The sequence below is a fragment of the Pteronotus mesoamericanus genome, unplaced genomic scaffold (assembly GCF_021234165.1).
Source record: "Pteronotus mesoamericanus isolate MK-2021 breed Mesoamerican mustached bat unplaced genomic scaffold, CSHL_Meso_final contig_56, whole genome shotgun sequence".
NCBI lineage: Eukaryota > Metazoa > Chordata > Mammalia > Chiroptera > Mormoopidae > Pteronotus > Pteronotus mesoamericanus.
This window is the reverse complement of record NW_026555201.1, coordinates 498,900-522,911: the sequence shown is the minus strand read 5'-3', so window position 1 is coordinate 522,911 and position 24,012 is coordinate 498,900. Positions and strand designations below refer to the sequence as shown.

Sequence of the window (24,012 nt, the reverse complement as noted above, 5' to 3'; positions counted from 1 at the left end):
TAATTAAAAGAAAAAGAATTCTGGTATGTCTCCAGCACGATTTTAATGCAACCATTAAAAAAGGAAATAGTCCTGGCTGGTGTGGCTCCATGGATTGAGTGCTGGCCTGCAAACCAAAGGGTTGCTGGTTCAATTCCCAGTCAGGGCACATGCCTGGGTTGCAGGCCAGGTCCCTGGGGAGGGTGCGTGAGAGGCAGCCACACCTTGATGTTTTTCTCCCTCTCTTTCTCCCTCCCTCCCCCCTCTCTAAAAATAAATAAGTAAAATCATTTTAAAAAATAATAAGCAGGAAAATAATGAGAACAGAGATCCCAACATTAGCTGCATCAGAATCACCCAGAGGGCTTCTGAGAATCACTCAGACTGCTGGGACCCATCACCAGCTTCTCATTCCGTAGATCCGGGGTGGACTCCAAGAATTTGTTGTTTCTAAAAATTCCCAGGTGAAGCTGACACTGCTGGCCCAGGGACTACACTTGGAGAATCACTGGTTTAAGGTACTGTTAGGTGAGAAAAGTACAGTATGAAAAATATACTTAATATGGTCAATTTTTTAATAAACTAAACAGTAACTTCCAGAGACCATATACATATGTATATAAGCACATGAAGAAAAATAGGGAAAATAGTAGTAAATTGATATGGATTTACTCGTGGGGACAGGGGGCGGAGAGTGAGACAAAGCTCCTACAACATCTATATAAAGTGTAATGTGACCACATGTGAATGCTTTCATGCAAGGTTATTTGTTGTGATGCATTCAAAGGAAAAACAAACTAGTATCCAGCCTTATAGTCCTTTACTTAAAGCACAACGATAGGGAAAATACACGACGCCCTTTTCGGGCAGGAGCATACCTGATAGGAAGACACGGGAGACGGAAGGTATGGGGAGAGCGCAGACTGAGCAAGCATCCTGTTGGGGGTGACATTGTAAGGAGCTGGGTAAAACCTGCAGGAAGGAACCTCATCAGTAAGGAGTCACAGGAAATCAGAAAGGGCCTCCCACTAATAGACACAGCCACCCACTAAGTGCTGTTTAAAAATCAAGATGAAACATCCAAGTGCCTGGACATAGGCTGTTATCATTTTCAGTTGGCTTGATTATATAAAATACCCTTACCCATTCTGAAGAGCTGCAGTGGGGTCATAGGTCAAGGCCATCCCACCCTATGAAGAAAGAACACAGCATTCATATTGTAAGCTCTTGGATAAGAACAGGAGCAAGTGCAGGACGTCAAGGGCAGGGATGCATTTGGTTCGACTGATTAAAGTGAAGTCTGAACAAGCTGTTCCAGAATTTTTCTGGGTGTGCAGCTGCAAAATCCCACTCAAGACCCACAGTGAACAGCATGTTAAGTAGCCAGCTTCTCTCGGTTACAAACTGTAGCTCTCAAGCTTGCCACCTAAGTTCACAGAAATCAGGCCATGGTAATTTCCATTCCATTTTAATATCCATAGTACTCCTATCTCCTCAGAAGTCCTCTTACCATGTCTCCGGTCCTTGGCCAGGCCCGTCCATTTTGTACAAATTTCCCTTGGTTCTGTCGTTTCTTTGGACCACCATCGGCAAATTTGCAAAGCAAAGGATCAGATGGGGCTGCCAAGAGAGAAAGCAGACAGGCAGCTGAGTCCTACCTCACTCAGCCCACTCACGCTCATGCCAAACTCCTCCAGAATCTTCACTGGAAGTAACAACCTATGGCCCTCTCAGTCTGATTCCCAGATGCCTCACCTGGTACTCCAGGGGGTGTCTTAATATATTTTCCATTAAAGTGGGTGATGATGGCTTCACACTTCTCTGTGGACTCCATCCTAAGGAGCACAAGAGGCGTTAGGCTCTAGCTTCTGCAGGATCTGTGCTCTCCCTACGTTCAAAAAGAATGCCCTAAGTTCCCAGCCCCACAAATGCTCTGAAAGTTGTGACTATAGAAGCACAGAGTTTCCTCCACACAAATTCAAGACATTCTGAAGAGGCAACCCTGGCTTCTAAAGAAGGTTCTCTAGACAGGCTCCGAAAGGGGTCCTGGAAGGAATAATGGAAGTCTTTAAGCTATGAATACATATTCCAAAGAAGATACTGATGGATGGGCCTAGTATTGTGTCTGGTTCATAAATAAAAACACAATAAAAAGAGGCTGTTACCATTACTTTTTATTACAAAATTCCTAATGGAAATTGTTCCCTCACTCTGACAAAACTACGCAAGCTAAGAATTTGTCAATGTTTATTTTTTGCTTCTAGTTATTTACCAACATCTAATGAGCTACTATAACATCATTAAGATTTCATAAGTCTGTAGGAGGACGCAGTAATAAGACAGGGTTTATATGGTCCACAGTGATAGAAAAAACAATGTTGGGAAATACTGAGTTAAAGTATCTTGTTAGGCAAAGAGGACTGCATAAGGAATCAGGAAATCTGGACTCCGGCTCCTGTTTACGTCCCAAAGCTCTGTGAGTTAGGACGTGCACAAACACCCTTTGGACCCATTCCCCATTTCCGCTTTAGAGAAATTATCATCTACTCCACTACACAGGATTATCCAGATCAAAAAGGTAATCTACATAAATGTGTTCTAAAAAGTGAAAGGATCTATGGAATACAGTATCTTCCTCTCTTTCCATATTTAGAGTAAGTCTCCGTATACTTTCTATGCCAATAACCACTAAAAATATAAACCACTCTTATGAAGGCGGTCACTATAAAAGGCCTCAAATGAAACCTTATAGAGAAAACTGCATGTTAGAGAGCCTAGAGCAGAAGTTTTTAGTTGGGTTACTCCTACTCCTTAGTCTTTCCAAAAGGCTCAGCAGACAGAGAGAGTTTCAAGAGAATCGCTTTAAGAACCTCAACTTAACCATAAACTTTTTCCTAAAACCGACCTGCCTGAGGAATTGGTCCTGATCGGTGATCAAAGCCAAAGGCCCCTCTCACAGCCACTCCTCTCAATTTGCTTCACACTCATCCCAGAACGCAAGGCAAGGCAGTGACCCTTTGGTAAGTTAGATGGTCCTAATTCTTCCTTCCAACAGAAGCTGGAAGACTCAACAAGGTGTCAAATGACACATAAAAAAATCAATTTTGATGATAGATTATCCTGGTTCTTGGCAAATGATTCAAAAGGAATTCAAAGAATTCTTATTTTAACAAAGCTCTTTCCATTTCCATTTATTTATGTATGTGAACAAAGTTTCTCAGCATGAAAACAAAAAACAGGAACAGAACTGATACTAAACCCAGTCTTGTTACAGCAATACACAATATTCACTGATGGCTACACAACCTAATTAGAAAAATTTAAACAAAATAAAACTTATACTTATTCATGTCATAGGAGAAGCATTTCCAATAAGAAATTTTTGTATCAATATTTAAATATATTTATATTGTTTTGGGCAACTGTGAACTAAAAATTATGAAGAGGATTTTCTTATGGGTTAATACATATATAGCCTCATGGCCACTGGGAAAAAAATTAACTTATATACATATTTTTATTGCAGAGAAGTATGACAGAATGATCCACAAAAAGACTTGCAATTATAAAAATGTTTTACACTAGAATATAATGCAAATGAAATAAAAATACAGGATCAAGAAGGAAAAAAGGAACATTATAAGAAAGATGTAATAGTTATAACTATTTAAAAAGAAATGCCTTATGTATTTTCAAAATGGAAGATTTTGTGTATCAAATTGCTATGACATTTAGATCTCATTTGGATGCACTGAAAAATGATGTGACAGTTTGATTTAAAATATCAATGTTTATAATTTGCTGGAAATCACACAGTGAGAATCTAAATCACCCTGGCTGGTGTGGCTCAGTGGATTGAGCACCAGCCTGTGAACCAAAAGTCCACTGGTTCGATTCCCTATCAGGACAAATGCCTGGATTTTGCGACAGGTCCCCAGGAGGCGGTACGCAAGAGGCAATTGATGTTTCTCTCACACATACATTTTTCTCTCCCTCTCTTTCTCCCTCCCTTCCGTCTCTCTAAAAGTAAATAAATACAATCTTTTTTAAAAAAGAATCTAAATATATGAAGAAAATATCTGTATTAATGTAGAAATATGCAAGAGTTTCATTGGTTTTCAAGCCTTCCAAGCCACGGTCCCAAACTGGGCTCCGAGACTCACTGGTCATTGTGCTGTACATGCACAAGCGCAACAAGGGACACCTTTAATTTTCTGAAGAAAATACAGCAACATCTGTTAGATACTGTGTAGAGCACACAACAATCCTTTTGATAATGTATTTTTGCAAAGCTGGTTTTTCAACAGTTGCTATGACAAAAAGCAAGTACCATAAGAAAACCAATGTGTAACAGGAGATGAAAGTTCAAGCATCCAATCTGATTCCAACGTCTGAGAGGCTATGCAGTCTCCAACAGGCACACATCCCATTAGTAAGTATAATTATTTAAGGATGAACTAAAAATATTTTCTCTTTCAATGTATCTTCTCAAATAGTTACAAAATTATTACAATATGAACACTTTTTGAGTTGTTCAGGACATTTAATTACCTAATAAATTGAACTGTTAAGGGTTTTGGGGATTGTTTGGTTTTTTCTTTTTTGTTTTTTGGTCTTGGGGGAAAAAATTAAGACAACTGCAGTGCCACAATCTGAAACAGGTTAGGAACCTCCACTTTCAGAGAGTATGGGAGCAAAAATGTTTGAGGACCACAAGCTTAGGAACTTCTTTAGTTATACTTGGGATCGCCAGCAGGTGGTACCACAAAGACTGAGTTGGCCAGAGACACTGTCTGTATTCCTTGTTTGCAAGGTCTGAACCGCTCCAGTGTAGGGGAGTGCTCTTGGACCAGACAAGACATTATAAAACAAACAGGGACATTAGTCCAATAGTTTTCAAACTAAAAGGAAAAAAAAAAATCTCCTTTCAAACAAAATCTTAAGATAAATAAAAGCATAACCATTTCTTAAGTGGGACAGGGGGAGCTGATATCCCACCACAGCAATGACACCTAAGCTCAGAGGAGGGCACAAGGTCAGTTCTGCAGTGCTAGGGAACACAAGAAAATCACACATCTAAATCAATCCCCGCAGAGTAAACCAAGGCCCCGGAAGGTCTCCTATCACGTGGGCAGTTAGTGGCAGAGTGAGTTGGTTCTGGAATCTAAGTCTCTCAATGGATCTGAAAAGGTAGATCAGAACATCCACTTTGTCCTGACTGATCTGGAAGCTGGAAGGATCAGGGCTTTGCTTCTACTACCCACTCCTGTGACACCTTGGACAAATCACCTCATTTGGGGAACTTTGGTTTCTTTATCTATAAAATGGAAAATTAATATTCCACAGGGTTGTAGTAATGATTAAATGAGGTAATAGGATGAAAAACTACTCCGTAAACTATAAGATACAAAATTATTTAAGTCTGGTTGGGTCTGGATCAAAAGGAACAAAGGCTAGAGTAGCAGGAAGTCATGGCAAAAATAAAGATTTGGGGACAAATGGATTTGTGAGTATTGTGGCCTATAATTAGATGAACTTTTGATTTACAGTTAAGTATTTTTGGCCAATAGTTTGGTCCCGGTGGGAGGGTGGGGCACAGATGTGTGTGTGTGTGTGTGTGTGTGTGTGTATGACCTTCTAGTTGACATTATTATTATTTTTTATTGATTTGAGAGAGAGAGAGAAAAACATCTATTTCTTGTTCCATTCACTGGTTGATTCTTGTATGTACCCTGACTGGGGATCAAACCCACAACCTTGATGTATTGGGACAACACTAATCAACTGAGCTACCTGGCCAGGGCCCCAAGTGACACTCTTTATTAATGTCATCATTTCCCATTCTTGGCGTCCCTCACCTTGCAAAGCCAACCCCTCTGCTGGTCCCGCTGGTGTCTCGAAGGATTCGAGTGGAGATAACTTGGCCAAAGGGCTTCAGCATTCCCTCCAGTTCTTGCTCATCCATTGACAGAGGGAGGTTTGATATGTATAAATTTGTGGGGTCCTGCTCCTGTTGCTATGGAAATAAAGGAGAGAAAATGAAGTTCCCATTTCATCCCCCTCCCACCATCAGTGCAAAATGACATCTCAGAAAAGAGAGAGCAGGAAGGGTCCCACATAAACAAAGAGAATCTTCGCTATTTGCAAAAAACACCTAGTCCCATTATCATGGGTTGTATACTGAATCCAGGCCAGAAAACGAACAAACAAAAAATGCAGATTTAATATTACTAATGCTGTAACTACAAGCCCATACTACAAGTCACTGATAAAGTTTTGTCTGTTTCTTTAAGACCCAGGCAGAGCAGCACTCCCTCCTCCCCGCAGCAGCCTGTCCCGGAGGCTGGATTCTCTTGGACTGCCTCGTCCCCGGCTGGATTGTTTTGAGTGATCCTCCCTCCCCCTTCTTCCGGCCACAGCAGACTCCCTGAGCAGGAATGCCTGTTCAATCCCTGATGGAGGGAAACACAGGAAGAGGGGAGCAAGGGGAGAAGGAGAAAGGGAAGGCGATGTGCTGGGGGCTGCACTAAGGGCCACATGGATACTGTCTGGGTCACCAGGGAGCCCGGAGAGCTCCAGTCTCAGGGGAACACTGAGGCTCCTAGACTCCGCTGTACAGAAAGAAGAGGTGGGTGGGAGAGCCCTTCAGTGCGCGGTGTACACGATTGTAACTCCCCGTAGCTGTATTTGTAAGGATTTAAGCAGTCACTCTGCCTTAGACTGTGGGTCACCACTAACCTTAACCCCTCTTCTGCCTTTCCCTTCAGGGCTTCCATTCCTTCAACCTTCACAGGATAAGGCGGCTGGCAGACCTGCCTCATTAGCTCTACATGGTGTATTCACAATTGCTTCAGAAAGGCAAGGGGACAATCCCAAGTAAGAGAAGAAGGAAGAGAAAAGCCTCTGGATTCCTAGTAGTCTAGATGAAAATAAAGGTTTGAGACAGATCTGAGAAAGAGAGACTGTCTTCTTCCCTGCTGCGGTATCTCTCCCTCACCCCCAAACACAGAACCACCCCCCACCCCCAGGGAACCAAGTTGGGAGGTGGAGGCATTGTTCTGAACCTCTGAGAGACACAAATGGCAAAAGACATTCTTCAGACAATGTGGCAAAACTACCACAAGCTGGCTGGTAGGAAAGTGAGGGGCCAGGGCGGGGATGGGGAAACAACAGCGGGAAGGCAAGAAGCCTCTTGACCCTGTCCCCTGCTTATAATACTTGATGAGAGGAAAAGAGTTGAGAGAACTGCCCACCACAGATTTTGAATATTGTCTCCCTCTAGCAGCCAAGGGGTGCTAACTGGGTCTCTGGCCCAGACTGTCTCTGGCCAGATATAGTCAAAAAGCACTGCAGCTGGCCTTTGCCTGTCGACTTTATCGTTTTTAAACGCTCTGGAAACCTTGAAACTGGACCTGTGTTGCTAACTAGAGCCCCTGGGAGGAAAACACATGGGGTAGCACCCTTACCTTTGCCATCTGTGCCTGTACCCCACTGGCTTTCAGCGCCGTTACAGCTTTCTGTGCAGCCGAAGGGCTGTCAAAGTCCACAAAGCCATAGCCTGGAACAGGGAGAGAGCATCACTGGGAGGCGGGGGTGTCGGGGAGGTAAGAGGCCCGGGCTTTTCAGGAGACAGAGGAAGAGTTACCATCCATGTAAGAGAGGTGGTGGGGAGAAAGGAAAATTAAGAGGTTTCGGGTCATTATCCATGTGCTCCCCACCCTGTGAGATCTGGTCTACTTTAAAGCTAAAAACCCCAGGGGTAATAAGGCCCTTGTGGTACCCTTGCTTTTCTCCCTCCCTCTTAAAAACTAAGGATTCAGGAACGAGGCTCTTCTACTAACCCACAGCACCCCCCACTTCTAAAAAATCTCTTCCTCTTTTCTAGCCACACCCCAGAAATGCTAGGCATGTAGGGGACACAGCCCCTTCATTGCAGATAACCAGGCACCAGCTGGAAGGAGCCCTTCCCCACTCCAACCTACACTTTTCCCTTCCTTCAGCTCTTAATCTCCCCCTAAAACTGCTCAAAACCCCAACAAAATTATTTTAATCCTCACAAAACAATACCTCCCAAGTCATCCAGCCCACTGCCACCAAAAAGCATTTACAATCCTTTGCCAAGGAGACATTATCTCACCTGCCCTTATTCCCCATCCAATCCAGGGAAACATGGGGTCCAAAGTAAGCCCAAGGGATTCCAAGGCTGTGCAGACTTCTAGCCTGGGGCCCCCAAAATAGCATTTGTGGCTCTAGCTATCTGGTCTCCAAACAACCTAAATATCTACTCGTCTTTTAAGCCTGAAAACCTTTGAGACTCCTCTCTGGCCTTGGATGTGCGTGACTTTCGGCAGTAAAGGACAGAGACAAGGAAGGGGTGGGCTCGCTCACAGCTGCTCTCCATCACCAAGAACAGCTGTTTTCTCACCTTTGCATTTGTTTGTGGTCTTGTCCAGTATGGCCTTAGTGGAGACAATCTTGCCATATCTAAGGGAGAAGAAAATGCAAAGTGATAACCTGGGGACAGGGATTTAGGGACTGATACATCCGGATGACTCCCTGTTCTTTCTCCACTCCCACGAGGACAACTGGCCCTACTCAAAACTTACTAATAAAAACAAAGAAGAGATGAATTTAATATGCCATGATTATTTTATAAACCTAATCCCCAAAGGTGCCTACCTTTGTGGGGATTAGAAGAAATAAGGTACCTATAGTCCAACACATGTCTCTATTCTTCTCCAGCTAAGACTCAGATGCTGGTTGGGAGGAGATTACTGTCTTTTGGGGAAAGAAGCTCGGCGACACACACCTAACCGTGTGTGCAAGGGCAGAGTTCAGGCTAGAGCTCCTTGAGGACTAAAACCGATCCTCAATGTTACTTATCTTCTTTTGGACAAACACCATTCCTCCTATGAAAAACCTACAGACATTTCTCTACTCTGACACTCCATTCCCTACTTCTCTAACGGCCCCTGACTGAAGGTTAACCTGAACAAAATGTCTTTTGTTCAAGTCCTCATTCTGCCACTTTGTAGCTATGTGCGATCCTGGACAAGTCATTTAACCTTTTTGTGCCTCCATCTCACCACCAGTAAAACAGAAATAGGATTGCTGGGAATGTAAAGTGAATATAGAGCAAGAAGGTCTACTACATGGTAAACACCTAAAAATTCTTAACTGCTGTTACTGTTACTATATTCAAGGGACCTCACCCTTAATCCACAGCAAATGGCTCTCTCTCCTGCTTTCCTGTATTCTAACACTTCTATTTATCATTGCCAAGATTTAAATGTGTTAGGAGGGGAGTAGGCACAAGACCAGGTGCAACAGTAGGGTTAAGAAAATGATCCAAAACTTGACGATAAGGCAAAAAGAGGAGTGCATAACCTTTCCATGTCATTCTGGAATGTTGACTAAAAGGCCCATTCGAGGTGTATTTCACTATCTAGTGAGCTGTTTCTGTTTCACTTACTATGTATTACTGATTAGAGCCCAGACTTCGGGAAGATACGTATTACCTTGCAGATTTTTATCCAGTAGAAATGCAAATAATTTCTGTCCAGTAGAAAAGATACTCCCAAAGGTTACTGTTTAATTGTTCTTTAAGATATGAACCAGTTTTGTATGCAGCCAAGCAATCTTATTCCAACATCCTATAAATGCTCTGTCCCTCATGCTCTGTGGACCCGTTTTACCCGCCTGCCAGTTCCCTCATGAATGACTAGAATAAATCTTTGGTGTGTGTTCACCTATATTTGCATGACAGTCGTGTTTTTCAACTTTTTGAAAATCATACTTCGGCAGCAGAGTCATTTGGAGTCCCCAAACTTGAGCAGTGAAGTATCACAGGTCAGGAATTATATTAGAAGTGGTCCACTAGAAAGAAAAGTCTCTGCATTCCACTTCAGGAGGGTGAAAATATTAAAGAGACAGAACAGATACAACTAATACAGTTAGAAGTATAAGATTTAACTGAAAACACTTTGTGGGGACTGAATTTAAGGCCAATGCCCCAAAGAAGCATTCTTTTTTTTTCTACCGCTCTTCTATCCCTAAAGAACATAGCATGATTGATGTCTTTGTTTCACTCCTCTGGCGACCTCTCACTGACTTTTTCAGTAGGGTTTCTGTGACCCAGTGAATTAGAAAGAGTAAGCTAAGCAATGCCCTGGAGGCTGGGGAAAAAAACACATTAAAAGGGGGTGGGGGATGCGGCGATCCTAGCCCTTCGGGGCTCCATACTTGGATTCTTTCCCAAATTTAGGCAAAGGAAGAGCTGCATGAGACTAGGCCAGAGGACACACACGCTGCTATCCCTATCAAGGCCCCAGGGTGGAGCTTGCTGTGGTCTGAGCAGCCTGAGACTTTGAGCTCAGACTTTCCATGGCAGCTGGCAACAGCTGAGCTGCGCGCTGCTGCTTCCTCCTCAGAAGGAGCCCCTCCAAGAGAACCATGAGTTCCAGTCCCAGATTCTATCCTCTCCTTCCTGCCCACCAGGGCTTAGGATCCAGCAACTTTTGCTTCCCCTACAACCCAGAGAGAGACAACTGGGACAAAGGCAGGAAGTCCTTCTCCACACAGGAAACACCCTTCCTAGAAAGAAGTAACTCCCAGCTCAAAGCATCCAGGAGGGTTTACTCACCTGCTCGTCTCAGCCTCCCTTTCATCATAACTCGTCTTGCACCTGTGCTTTCCCAGCCTCATTCCTACTTCTCCGCAGTCCCCTTTTGTACTCCTTACTTCCCTCCTACATGCTCATCCTGACTACTTCCATGCCTTCACACACAGCAGAAAGGGCAAAATGAATGCCTAAAAGTATAGTGAAGTAGAATTGAATGTTTTCTCTGTCTCATGGAGAAAGAGCATTTTTGTAGCACAATATATTGAATATTTAGGATAAAAAATGCACAGTGAAGAAATCAAGGAACTAGATTGATACGATACTCTTTTCCCTCATAAACCAACATGTCTGCCAATTTCCATTCCCCCAAAACATTACTAATCCTAGACTGAGTTCCATTTAAATATCTTTCTAGCAAGGTAAGCTGAGGTAAAGGAACCAGTTTTATTCGAACATCTATAAGAGATTGAGTTTGTTTTAGCCTGGAGCTGGCAAAAATCCATATGATTTGCAAACCACAACATCAGGAGAGTAAGGGACTTATAGAGTACATCTAGTACCTCATACAACTATAATTTGGGGGCAAATGTTCTGCCCCTCTAGGACTTGGAACTTACATACATTGTGGGAATTTGAATTAGTTTAACGACTTCAGAAAATTGTTCAGCAGTACCACAAAAGCTGAACAAATGCACATCCTTATCAATGAGCAATTTTACTCCTAGGTATATACCCAACATAAATGTGTACACACGTGCACCAAAAGACATGTACAAGTTAATAGCAGCACTATGCATATTCAAGAAGACACCTTTGGGGGTGGGGAAGAAAGTGTAATTGAGAGGTGGGCTTCTGAAGAGCTGATAATATTCTATTTCTTGATCTGGTAACAATAAGAGTGTATTCACCTTATGGAAATTCACTGTTGTATATACACTTATGATTTGTGCATTTTTATATACACTTGTTATACTTCAAAACAAAGTTTTTTTTAAATGGTAAATTGACATAATCTCAGGTTCCAATTTTTCTCTGTTGTTCACTGACCCAAATTCAATTTTCCTTCTCCCCATTAATGTCCCCAAACCATCCCCAGATTTTTTCCTCTAGTAATTTTCCCAACTATATTATTTGAAAGATATTTTTCTGACAAAAGGAAATGAGCTGACATTTCTGCACACTTGCCATTTCCCCAGCATTCTTAACTGGGCTAATTCCACGGTTGTTATGTCATCTCATGACTCACATCTACGCTGAAGAACCCCAAAAGTCTTCAGGGGATGGATGGAAAGGGACAACCTCTTCCTCCACCTTCTTCTTTATCCACTAATTTGAGGGCTCCTCTGGTGCACTGGGAATATCTCTAGCAGCAGAAAGTCTCCTAAGTATATAATTCACTGGGCTGGTCCCACTTCCTTATTTCCCCACAGCTGGCTCTCACTGGCTTCTAATCAATACCTTTGGACACACTGAACATTTCTAGGTGTAAGGATAGGAATCTGTCCACCAATATCGTCATCTCTAGATCATCAACTGCTAGAAACAGCCATATACTAGGCTTCAAAGGCCAGCCTTATCCTGGCTTTCCTCAGAGAAACACAAAGGTTTATATATTAGTAGCAGGTAGAATTTAAGAGGGGCTGCTGAGAAACTTTATGACTATGAGGTAGAAGCAAAATAGTACTGCTTTTTTCAGGATAAGAATATCTGACAAGAAGCCACTATCACCAAATCTATACTGTCCCTGGAAGCCTACCCACACATACCCCAACTTACGACTGACACAACTTGACAAGGTCCTGGTCAGTAGTGCCTGGTTGCAATCCCCGGATGTAGAGGTTGGTTTTGCTCAGCTGGTCATTTCCATTGCTCCCACTGCTGCTGTTAGGGGTACTGTTGCTTGGACTAGGTGGTGCCATCTGCTGAGATAATGACACATATGGCTGCAAGGAGACATGAGGAACAGAAGGTCAAAAGGATTATACATTTAAATGCTGGAGAGTGAGGAAGATTCTGGCCCCTTGGAGAGGATAATTTCAAACTTTAACATCAATGAACTCAATAGGACAGTTAAAAAAAAAAACAAAACTAACTGAAGGAATTCCTGTCTGCCACAGAGTAAGTAAATACATAACTGTCTTACCTAACTTTCAGGAATAATGAGAGGCCAAATAAGCTTGTTAAAGGTTTTGAAAAAAAAGTGCTTTGTTAGAGAAGGATGTTTTTATCATACAGACACTAGAGAACAATGTATGCCTCTTAAGTAAACTGTGTCCTGAGACAAGTCTAATAAAATCTAGGTTCCATTAAGTAATGATGAAGAGGAAATAAAAATTTACTAAATCATGAAGATATAAATAAGTTGAACATAGATTTTTCATAAAACTATAGAATATGAGAACTACAAAAGACATGCAAAAGCTTGAAAATTATTATAAACTTAGACAAATAAAATGAAATACTAATTACCACATCAGATAGTAAAAACTGAAATGTGTTATAATGATGTTAGCGGTTTAGTCAACTATGAGTTAGTTATAAGTTTTAAAAGTTTAAATAAGTGAATAATAGACCTATTATGGTCAAGAAATCCAGGTTGGGTTAAACTTCTCTAATCTTTCACTACTGATACCAAAACAGGCAACCAGACTCTGCTTAACATTTTTAAGTACTTCTATTAGAGACAAAATACCAGGTTGGCTGGAACATGAATCCATTCCTTCCTGGCATATATTATATCCTTATACTCTAATCAGGCTTTTAGTGTTTACATTTGGCTTATAATACTCTAAATTTGCATAATTACCTGTAATACAGTACATTTTACTATATCACACTAATATTCCAAATCTCCCTTGGCTTGAAGCACCTAATATATGAATCTATTTGAAATTACTTTAAAATGCCAATTTCATCTCCAGGTTTCTCTCTCATTTTGGTGGTGGTGATGGCGAGGAAGGTGGTGAGGAATTGGATTAGTAACAAAAGAAAAAGAGAACCATGAATATAAAAAAGGGAAAATCCTCACCCTAAAGAATCTTAATTAATGAGAAATGTGCCTCTTATATTTCATGCCTCTGACCTTTAGCAAACTTCAAAATAAAAATCTTTACTTGGGCCCTGGCGATGTGGCTCAGTGGGCTGAGCACTGGCCTGTGAACCAAATGGTCACCGGTTCGATTCCTGGTCTGGGCACATGCTTGGGCAAGAGGCCAGGTCCCCAGTTGGGGGCATGTGAGAGACAATGAATATCTCTCGCACATCGATATTTCTCTCCCTCTCTTTCTCCCTCCCTTTCCTTCTCTCTAAAAATAAATAAATATTTTTCTTTCAAGATTTTATTTATTTACTTTCAATTTACTTTCCCCAGATCCATCAGAGGAATCACTAATTATGGCAGCGATAGACTTAAGAAATGTCTTTCTTAAATGCTAAGACTTGAAAGTCAAAACTACTCTTTGACCCATGGGCTGCAGAATGAATGCTGTGTTAGTAACCATGAAAACAACATTAATATCTTGCACAGCTCCATCAGAGCTCTTTGGTGTCCAGACACATTGTCAATGAAGAGTAACATTCTGAGAGTAATGTTTTTTTCAGGGCAATAGGTCTCAAAAGTGGGCTTAAAATATTCAGTAAACCATGTTGTAAACAGATATGCTGTCATCCAGACTTCGTCATTCCACTGATTAAGCACAGGCAAATTAGATTCAGCATAGATCTACTTAAGGGCCCTAAGATTTTGGGAATGGTAAATGAGCACTGGTTTCAACCTAAACTCACCAGCTGCATTCGCCCCGAACAAGAGAGCCAGTCATCCTGTCATTTGAAGCTTTGCAGCCAGGCATTGGCTTCTCCATAGTGATGAAAGTCCTAGATGGCATCTTCTTCCAGTATAAGGCTGATTTGTCTACACTGAAATCTGTTGCTTAGAGTAGACACCTTTATTAATTATCTTAGTTAGATCTGGATAACTTGCTGCAGCTTCTACATCAGCACTTGCTCCTTCACTGTGCAGTTTGATGTTATGGAGACAGCTTCTTTCACTAAACCTCATGAACCAACCTCGGCTCACTTCAAACTTTTCTCCTGTGGCTTTCACCTCTCTCAGCCTTCATAGAGTTGAAGGAAGCTAAGGCCTTGCTCGGGATTAGGATTTGGCTTAAGAGAGTGCTGTGGCTGGTTTGATCTTTTATCCAGACCACTAAAACTTTCTCCATATCAGCAATAAGTCTGTTTTTCTTTCTTATCATTCATGTGTTCGCTGAAGTAACACTTTTAATTTCCTCCAAAAACTTTTCCTTTGCATTCACAACTTGGCTGGCTGGCGCGAGATGCCTCGCTTTTAGCCTGTTTCAGCTTTTGACATGCCTTCCTCACAAAGCTTTATCATTTTTAGTTATTTATTTAAAGTGAGAGATGAGGCGCTCTTCCTTTCACTCGAACACTGGGAGGCCACTGTAGGGTTATTAATTGGGCTAATGTCAATATTGCTCTGTCTTAGGGAATATGAGGCTGGAGGACAGGGAGAGAGACAAGGGAATGGCTGGTTTATGAAGCAGTCACAGCACACAGAATTTATCTATTAAATTTTCTGTCTTATATGGGTGCAGTTTGTGGCACTACAAAACAATTACAATTGTAACACCAAAGATCACTGATCACAGATCACCATAACAAATCTAATATAATGAAAAAGTTTGAAATATTGTTAGAGTTACCAAACTGTGATGCAGAAACACAAAGTGAGCAAATGCTGTCGGAAAAAATAGTTCCAATAGACTTGCTTGATAGAGGGTTGCCACAAACCTTCAATTTGTTATAAGAAGAAGAAGAAGGAGGAGGAGGAGGAGGAGGAGGAGGAGGGGGAGGGGAGGGGAGAAGAAGAAGAAGAAGAAGAAGAAGAAGAAGAAGAAGGAGAAGGAGAAGGAGAAGGAGAAGGAGGAGAAGGAGAAGGAGAAGGAGAAGGAGAAGGAGAAGAAGAAGAAGCAGTATCTGCAAAGTGCAATAAAGCAAAACACAAGAAAATGAGGTATACCTGTATATTACTATGGAAAATCATCGATTCATAAAAGAAGGCAGCAAGAGAGGAAGAATAAAAGGAACTACAAGACAGCCAGAAAACAATTACCAAGATGGCAATTATAAACCCTTACCTAGTAATAATTACTTTAAATGTAAATGATTAAATTCTACAATCAAAAGTACAGAGCTGCTGAATAGAAAAAAAGATAAGACCCAACTATATCTATCCTGCCTACAAAAACTCACTTCAGTTACAAGGACACATACAGGAACAAAGCAAAGAGATGGAAAAAGGCATCCCACACAAATGGAAACAAAAAGAGCAAGGATAGCTACACTTATGTCAGAAAAAAAATACTTTAAATGAAAAACTGTAAAAGAAATAAAGAAGGTCATTACATAATGATATAGGGGTCGATTTATCAAGAGGATATAACAATTGTAAAAATACATCCAATATCACAGCACGTAGGTATATTAAGCGAACACTAACAGATCTGAAAGGATAAATAGACAACAATACAATAATACTAAGGGATTTCAATATCCCGTTTTCCACAAAAGGTAGATCACCCAGACAGGCAATCAATATGTAAACATTGGACTTGAACTATTTTTCAGACCAAATGGACCTAACAGAACATTCCATCCAAAAGCAACAGAATATACATTCTTCTCCTGTGCATATGGAAAATTCTGCTTGACAGAGCCCATATGAGGTTGCAAAACAAGTCTCAACAAATTTAAAAATACTGAAATTATACCAAGTATCTTTTCTGACCCAAATAGTATAAAACTAGAAATCAATTAACAGTAGGAAAACTTGAAAATTCACAAATATGTGGAAATTAAGCAACACACTCTTGAACAACCTACGGGTCAAAAATGAAATTAAAAAATATCTTGAAACAAACAAAAATGATAATGCAACATACCAAAACTTATGGGATACAGCAAAAGCAGTTTTAAGAGGGAAGTTTATAGCTAACCATGTCTACATTAAGAAAAAATAAGATCTCAAATAAACAACTTCAAGAAATTAGAAAAAGAACAAATTAAGCCCAAAGTTAGTAGGGGAAAAAAGAAGATAAAGATCAGAGCAGAAATAAATAAAAGAGAATAGAAAAGCAATAAAATATTAACAAATTTAAGTGCTGACTTTTTTTAAAAGATAAACAAAATTGACAAACTTTAGCTAGACTTACCAAGAAAAAGAGAGGACTCAAAATTATAAATGAAAGAGCAGATATTATAACTGACACCACAGAAATACAAAAAAATAACAAGAGATTGCTATGAACAATTGCACACCACCAAACTGGACGATCTAAAAGAAAAGGATAAATTCCTAGAAACGTACAACTTATCAAGTCTTAATCATGAAAAAAATAGAAAAATCTCAACAGGCTAATAACAAGTATGGAGAATGAATTGTGCACTTTTAGGCCATTATTGAGTAAAATGCAGGTTGCTTGAACACAAGCCCTGAAATACCACACTGGTCGCTCTGATAATCAAGAGACCTACTAAGTGACTGGATATGCTGGAGAAAAGGATGATTCATGTCCCCAGCAGGATGGAGCAATAGGGTGTGAGATTTCAGGAGAGCACACAATTTAAAACTTATGAATTGTTTATTTCCCCATTCCATGGGGGAAAGAAGAGTCTTTTCAACAAACGGAATTGGGAAAACTGATTATCTACCTGCAAAAGAATGAAGTAGGACCTTTACCTTACACTGTACATAAAAATTTACTCAAAATGGATCAAAGACTTAGACATAAAAGCTAAAACTATAAAACTCTTGGTACAAAATATAGGGGAAAATCTTCAGGAAAATGGACTTGACAGTATCTTAGATATAACACCAAAAGCATAGGCAACAGAAGAAAAAATTGATAAATTAAACTAAATCAAAATTTAAAACTAAAGTACTTCAGGGACACAAGCAAGAGTAAAAAGGCAGCCTACGGAATGAAAAAAAAAATTTGCAAATCACATATCTGCTAAGGAGTTAACATTCAGAATATATAAAGAACTAAAACTCGACAGCAAAAAAATAAACAAGCCATTAAAAACTAGGCAAAGGACTTAAACAGACATTTTTCCAAATAAGATATACAAATGGGTAAGCACATGAAAAGATGCTCAACATCACTGATATGAGAGAAACGCAAATCTCAACCACAGTGAGATACCATCTTGCATCCATTAGAATAGCTACTATCAAAAAAAATGAACATAAGTGTTGGCAAAGATGTGGAGATATCCTAAGAACCCTTGTGCACTGTTGATGGGAATGTAAAATGGTACAGCTGCTATGGAAAAAAATGTGGTGATTCCTCAAAAAATTAAAAATAGAATTACCATATGATCTAGCAAGTCTACCTCTGGGAATAAACCCAAGAGAATTGAAAGCAGAGTCTTAAAGAGTATTTGTACACTTATGTTCATAGCAACACTATTCACAATAGCCAAAGGACAGAAGCAACTCCAGTGTCCCTCACAGATGAATGGATCAACAAAATGTAGTGCATATATACATACAACAAAATATTACTCAGCCTTGAAAAGCAAGAAAATTCTGACATGTGCCACCAAGGATGAACATTCAGGATATTACGTTAAATGAAATAAGCCAATCACAAAAAGACTAATACTGTATGATTGCATTTATATAAGGTACTTAGAGAATCCAGAGAGACAGAAAGTAGAACAGTGGTTGCCAGAAGCTGGGGGGAAAGGAGACTGGGGAGTTGTTTCATAAGGTAGGTAGACTTTCAGTTTTGCAAAATGAGTTCTGGAGTTTGGTTACAGAACAATGTAAGTAAATGTACTTAACACTGCTATACTATACACTTAATGGGGAAAAAATGAGCATTATGCTAAGTGAAATAAGCCAATCAGAGAAAGATAAGTACCATATGATTTCATTCATATGTGGAATCTAATGAACAAAATAAACTAACAAAATAGAAACAGACTCATAGATAGGGAGCAGGCTGACAGCTCTCAGAGAGTAGAAGAGTCTGGGAATGGGTAAAAACAACTGAAGGAATTAAGGAAAAAAAAAGATTGACTATGGAAGTTGGGGGCAGGCTGGGTGGAGGGGAGCAAAGAGGGAAAAATGGGACAACTGTAATAGCGTAAACAATAAAACATTAAAATTTTTCAAAACAGCCCTAGCTGGTATGGCTTAATGGATTGAGTGCTGGCCTGTGAACTGAGAGGTCACTGGTTCGATTCCCAGTCAGGGCACATGCCTGGGTTGCAGGCCAGGTCCCTGGTTGGGGGTATTCAAGAGGCAACTGATTGATGTATCTCCCCCCACATTGATGTTTCTCTCTTTCTCCCTCCCTTTCCCCTCTCTAAAATTAAATAAATAAAATCTTTTTTAAAATTTCAAAAGAAACAAACTCATAGACACATACAACAGTATGGTGATTACCAAATAAAAGGGGGGTAAGGGAAGCTAGAAGGGGGTGTGGGGGGATAAATAGTGATGGAAGGAGACTTGACTTGGGATAGTGAACACACAATACAATATACACCTGAAACCTATGTAATTTTATCAACAAATATCACCCCAATAAATTAAATTAAAAAGTTAAAAAAAGGTAAATTTTATGTAATGCATATTTTACCACAATTAAAAAACAAATACGGTACTAAGAAAAAGAGAATGGGAGGTAAAGAAGTAGAGACTCTATAGGGACTACTCTTTGAAGAAGTTTGGTTATAGCTCTGGCTGAAGAAGCGGATTGAGTGCCAGCCTGCAAACCAAAAGGTTGTCACTTCGATTCCTAGTCACAGTGGCATGCCTGGGTTACAGGGCCTGGCCCCCAGGTGGGGCATGTGGGAGGCAACTGATCATGTATCTCTTGCACACAGATGTTTCTCTCCCTCTCTTTCTCCCTCCCTTCCCCTCTCTCTAAAAAGTAAATGCATAAAACCTTTAAAAAAAAAGAAGTTTAGTTATGAAAGGTACCAGAAAAAGGGGGAGTAACTGGCAGGAGACACAGGATCAAAGCAGGTTTTTTCCATATGTATTTTTTTTATTTTTTAAAGATTTTATTTCTTTATTTTAGAGAGAAGGGAAGAGAGGGAGAAAGAGTGGGAGAGAAACATCTATGTGCAGGAGAGATATCAGTTGCCTCTCACATGCCCCCCAGCTGGGGACCTGGCCTGCAACCCAGACATGTGCCCTGACTGGGAATTGAACCAGTGACCTTTCAGTTCACAGGCCAGCACTCAATCTACTCAGTCATGCCAGCAAGGGCATGTGTGTATATGTGTGTGTGTATATATATATATGTATTTTTTTAAGATGAGAGAAACTGTAAGCTTGTTTATATGCAAATTGAAATTTAAAAAATGGAGTTGTTTCTTCCATGGGTGATTTTAGTTATAATTGGTAACCTTCAGTTTCGTTTTGTTTTGTTTTTTAAGATTTTATTTATCTATTTTTAGAGATAGGGGAAGGGAAAGAGAAAGAGTGGGAGAGAATCATCTATGCATGAGAGGTACATCGATCAGTTGCCTCTTGCATGCCCCAAACTGGGGACCAGGCTTGCAACCCAGGCATGTGCCCTGCCTGGGAATCGAACTGGCAATCTTCAGTTCACAGGCCAGTGCTCAATCCATTGAGCCACACCCTCCAGGGCAGTAACCTTAATGATCATTAACTATGTACCAATAAAATAGGTGCTAGTATTATGCTATTAGATATGGGGCTTTAAGAGAAAAGAGCCAAGGATAAGTCAAGGTTTTTGACCTGAGTACCTGGAAGAATGAAGTACCCTTTCCTGAGATGAAAAAGACAGTGTGAAGGGCAGCTTTGCCAGGGCCAGAAGGCAGAAAGCAGACAGGAGCTCTGTTTTAAACATGTTAAATTTGAAACATCTAATAAATGTCTAAATGGAGATGTCAAATGTGATATTAAACATATGAGTCTGGAAAGCAAGAGGGCAGTGCAGGTTGGAAATATAATTTGAAACTTGTCATCATATGGGTGATATTTAAAGCTATGAGACTGAATAAAATTATGAAGGGAGGAGTGTAGACAGAAAAAATCAAAGGCTGAGTCTACAAGATGTAGAGATCAGGAAAACTATGAGGAAAGGAGCCTGAAGAACAGAGGCCATGGATACTAGAGGAACAGGAGAATATGGTGTTCTGTAAACGAAATCAAGACACATTATCAACTGCGTCAAACGCTGATAATGGGTTAGTAAGATGAGGATTAAGAACTGACCATTAAAGAATATGAAAGTCATTGCAGACCATAAGAGCAATTGTGGTAGAATGGTGGGGTAAAAGTCTAATTAGATTGGATTTAAGAGAGAATGAGAGAGGTCTGACATTATCAACAAGTAGAGGATGTGAATCCACGGTAAAATGTATACACTGTTGACAGAAACTAGTTTGGTACACCTAGAAAGCAATTTAGCATTCCCTCTTAAAGATGAATGAATATTCACATAGCTTATAATCCAGCAACCCCACTCCTAGATATAAACCCAATATAAACCTAGATATAAATGTACCACTTATAAGAGAATGTTTAGAGCAACAATGTTAGAAATAGCAAAAACAAACAAACAAACCTGGAAACAACCTAAAAGCTCATTGGTAGGAGAATGGATAAATTTTGACATACTCACAAAATAAAATATTATATGGCATTGAAAAATTAATAAACCACAGCTATAGACAACATAAATGAATCATGAAAATGTAATACTGAGCAAAAAAACAGAAGACTATGTATCACAATAAGGCAATATGGTAGAGGTTGAGAGGACAGATTAGGAGCCAGACTATGTGGGTTCATATCCCAGCTATGCCATTCACTAACAATGTGATTATTCTCTCTATATACCTTATTCTTTTTCTTTGTAAAATTTCTCATCTGATAATATTAATTATAATAATTATAGTTCTACAGTATTAGAACAATGTAAACAAGCAAATTAAGCATGATTTTAAATTGTTTTTTAAAAGCAACAGAATGACAGCTCTGGCCAGGAGTCTCAGTGGGTTGGAGCACCATCCCATACACCAAAAGGTTGCAAGTTTAATCCCTGGTCAAGGCACATACCTAGGTCATATGTTCACTCCCTGGTCGAAGCCAGTACGGGAGACAAACAATTGATGTTTCTCCCTTCCTCTCTCTCTAAAATCAATAAACATATCCTCAGGTGAGGATTTTTTAAAAAGCAATAGAATGATAAATATAAAACTTAGGAGAGTGGTTACCTTTAGAGGAGAGATAGGAGGTGGAGTGGGGAAGAATTTATAATTATATGCAATTTATAGGCAATGATTCTAGTTCTTGAGTTAGAATGTGGATTTACAGATCTTCCTCTTATTATTATGCTTTATAGTTACCATATTTTGCCATGTATAATGTGTACTTCTTTGCCCAAATTTTTGAGGGGAAAATAAGGATGCGTATTATACATGGGTATAATAATTACATACCATGGATATAATAATCCTGTGTATAATGCACAACAAAATGTAGTAAAATACAGTACATGTAATCTTTGTATTATCAAATAATACAGTAAAAAAGTAAAAATAATAAAATAAAACATAATAAAAGGAAATAAATTGGAGACAGCAAATATATACATTCTTGAATAAGTAACTCTCTCAAAATATTTTATTGTAAAGGGAAGAAGAGAAATGAGGCCAAAGCAGGAAGAAGTGGCATCAAGAAAAAGGATGCTTTTTGGTTTGGGTTTTTGGGGGTTTTTTTGATAAAAGAAATAAGTTTAGCCCTGGCTGGTGTAGCTCAGTGGATTGAGTGCCAGCCTGTAAACCAAAGGGTCACTGGTTCGATTCCCAGGGCATGTACCTGGGTTGTGGGCCAGGTCCCCAGTAGGGGGTGTGCAAGTGGCAACCACACACTGTTGTTTCTCTCCCTCTCTTTCTCTCTCCCTTCCCCCTCTCTAAAAATAAATAAATAAATAAAATCTTTTTTCAAAAAAAGAAATGTCTATTTACATGCTGATATGTGATTATAAGTATATATATATTACTGATCCTCAAAATAACCCCAAAAAGTATGTTAGTACTTTAAGATGAAGAACTCAAAGTCAGAGAGTCTAAGACTCTTGGACCTTAGGTCACACAGCTAGTGAGTGAAAAAAGCCACTTGTTTTTGAAGGGAGGGAAAGAAAGAGAGAAAAACATTGATCTGTTGCCCCTCGAATACACCCTTGCACATGCCCCAACCGGACCGAACTTGCAACCCAAGCATGTGCCATAACTAGGAATCAAACCCACGACTTTTCAGTTTACGGGATGATGCTGTGACAGAGCCATACAAGCCAGGCCCTTAGGCCACATTTAAACTTAGCTCTACCTAACTCCATATTTCACAATTTGTACTGTCTTCCTTTGCTTAACTTTCATTTAATGCCTAGCATTAGCTGAATTACATTTATTAGGATATACAGGGTCCAGCAGAAGTAATGTCTGCTTGAGTGCATTTGGTAGGGTAATAATATGGGTGTAATAATGTATAGTTTTAATTTGAACATTTCACCTAAAACATCATATGATGTGCCTGAGTGTGCTACTGTTGTTACAGAATTACATGCTTAGATTTTGTAATAAAAAGGGGGCATTATTTGTGTTGGACCTTGTATTTTTAAAGTAAATACTACATAGACTGAAGATGCTGTATCAGGCGTTTTGGAGGATAATAAACTGAATAACCTTTACTGAGTTTATACTCTGGTAATGAAGATAAATCACCTGAATGACTCCTATACAATGCAAAATTATATGAACACCTTATATGAAGTACGAAATATTATGGAGGCTCAGAAAAAAAGGGGACCAGGAGGTGGAGATTTTGGAGAAGCTTTACAGAAAAGGTAACATTTCAGCTGAACTTAAAGAGATATGTAGGGTTTTGAAAGACCATTCTGACTGTGAGTTCTTAAAGGGCCACAATCATGCCCAGCCCCAAGGCCTAACATGCTGGAGCAGTTTAATGAATGTGGGTGGAGTGAACAAATGAACAGAAACGCCAAACCAAAAGGAAGGAACAACAAAAGGATCAGAGGCTGAATACTTAAGGCACAAGGACAAAAGGATCAGAGGGTGGGAGGGATAGGAACATAAACATATATATTTGGAAAATAAATGTAACTCCTCATGATTCTTTTTACATGTTGACTCCCATATCTCCAATCTTTAAGAAAGTTCTCTTAACACCATCCCCATCCTTTGCCAGCTTTACCTCATTTCTCTGCTCCTCATCTTTTTAAAAATAATTTTGATATATAATTTATATACCATGTAATTAACCCATTTAAACTAGAAATTAAATGGTACTTAGATCACAGAGTTGTGCAACCATTACTACAATC

The 24,012-nt window shown here is 39.8% G+C and overlaps 1 protein-coding gene across 5 annotated transcripts in view; it reads right to left on the bottom strand.

Annotated features, from left to right (window-relative positions):
* RBMS2 (RNA binding motif single stranded interacting protein 2) overlaps positions 1–24,012 on the bottom strand; it is a 39,032-nt gene that overhangs the window by 7,562 nt on the left and 7,458 nt on the right. For all 5 annotated transcript variants that reach the window (XM_054579923.1, XM_054579919.1, XM_054579922.1 and 2 more), the window contains 8 exons: positions 12,377–12,543; positions 8,405–8,463; positions 7,446–7,537; positions 5,838–5,995; positions 1,735–1,814; positions 1,490–1,599; positions 1,123–1,169; positions 858–951 (listed from right to left, as the gene is read on the bottom strand). In XM_054579923.1, the coding sequence (XP_054435898.1) occupies positions 858–951; positions 1,123–1,169; positions 1,490–1,599; positions 1,735–1,814; positions 5,838–5,995; positions 7,446–7,537; positions 8,405–8,463; positions 12,377–12,519 (783 nt within the window). In that variant the 5' untranslated portion in view covers positions 12,520–12,543. The remainder of the gene's footprint in view (positions 1–857; positions 952–1,122; positions 1,170–1,489; positions 1,600–1,734; positions 1,815–5,837; positions 5,996–7,445; positions 7,538–8,404; positions 8,464–12,376; positions 12,544–24,012) is intronic.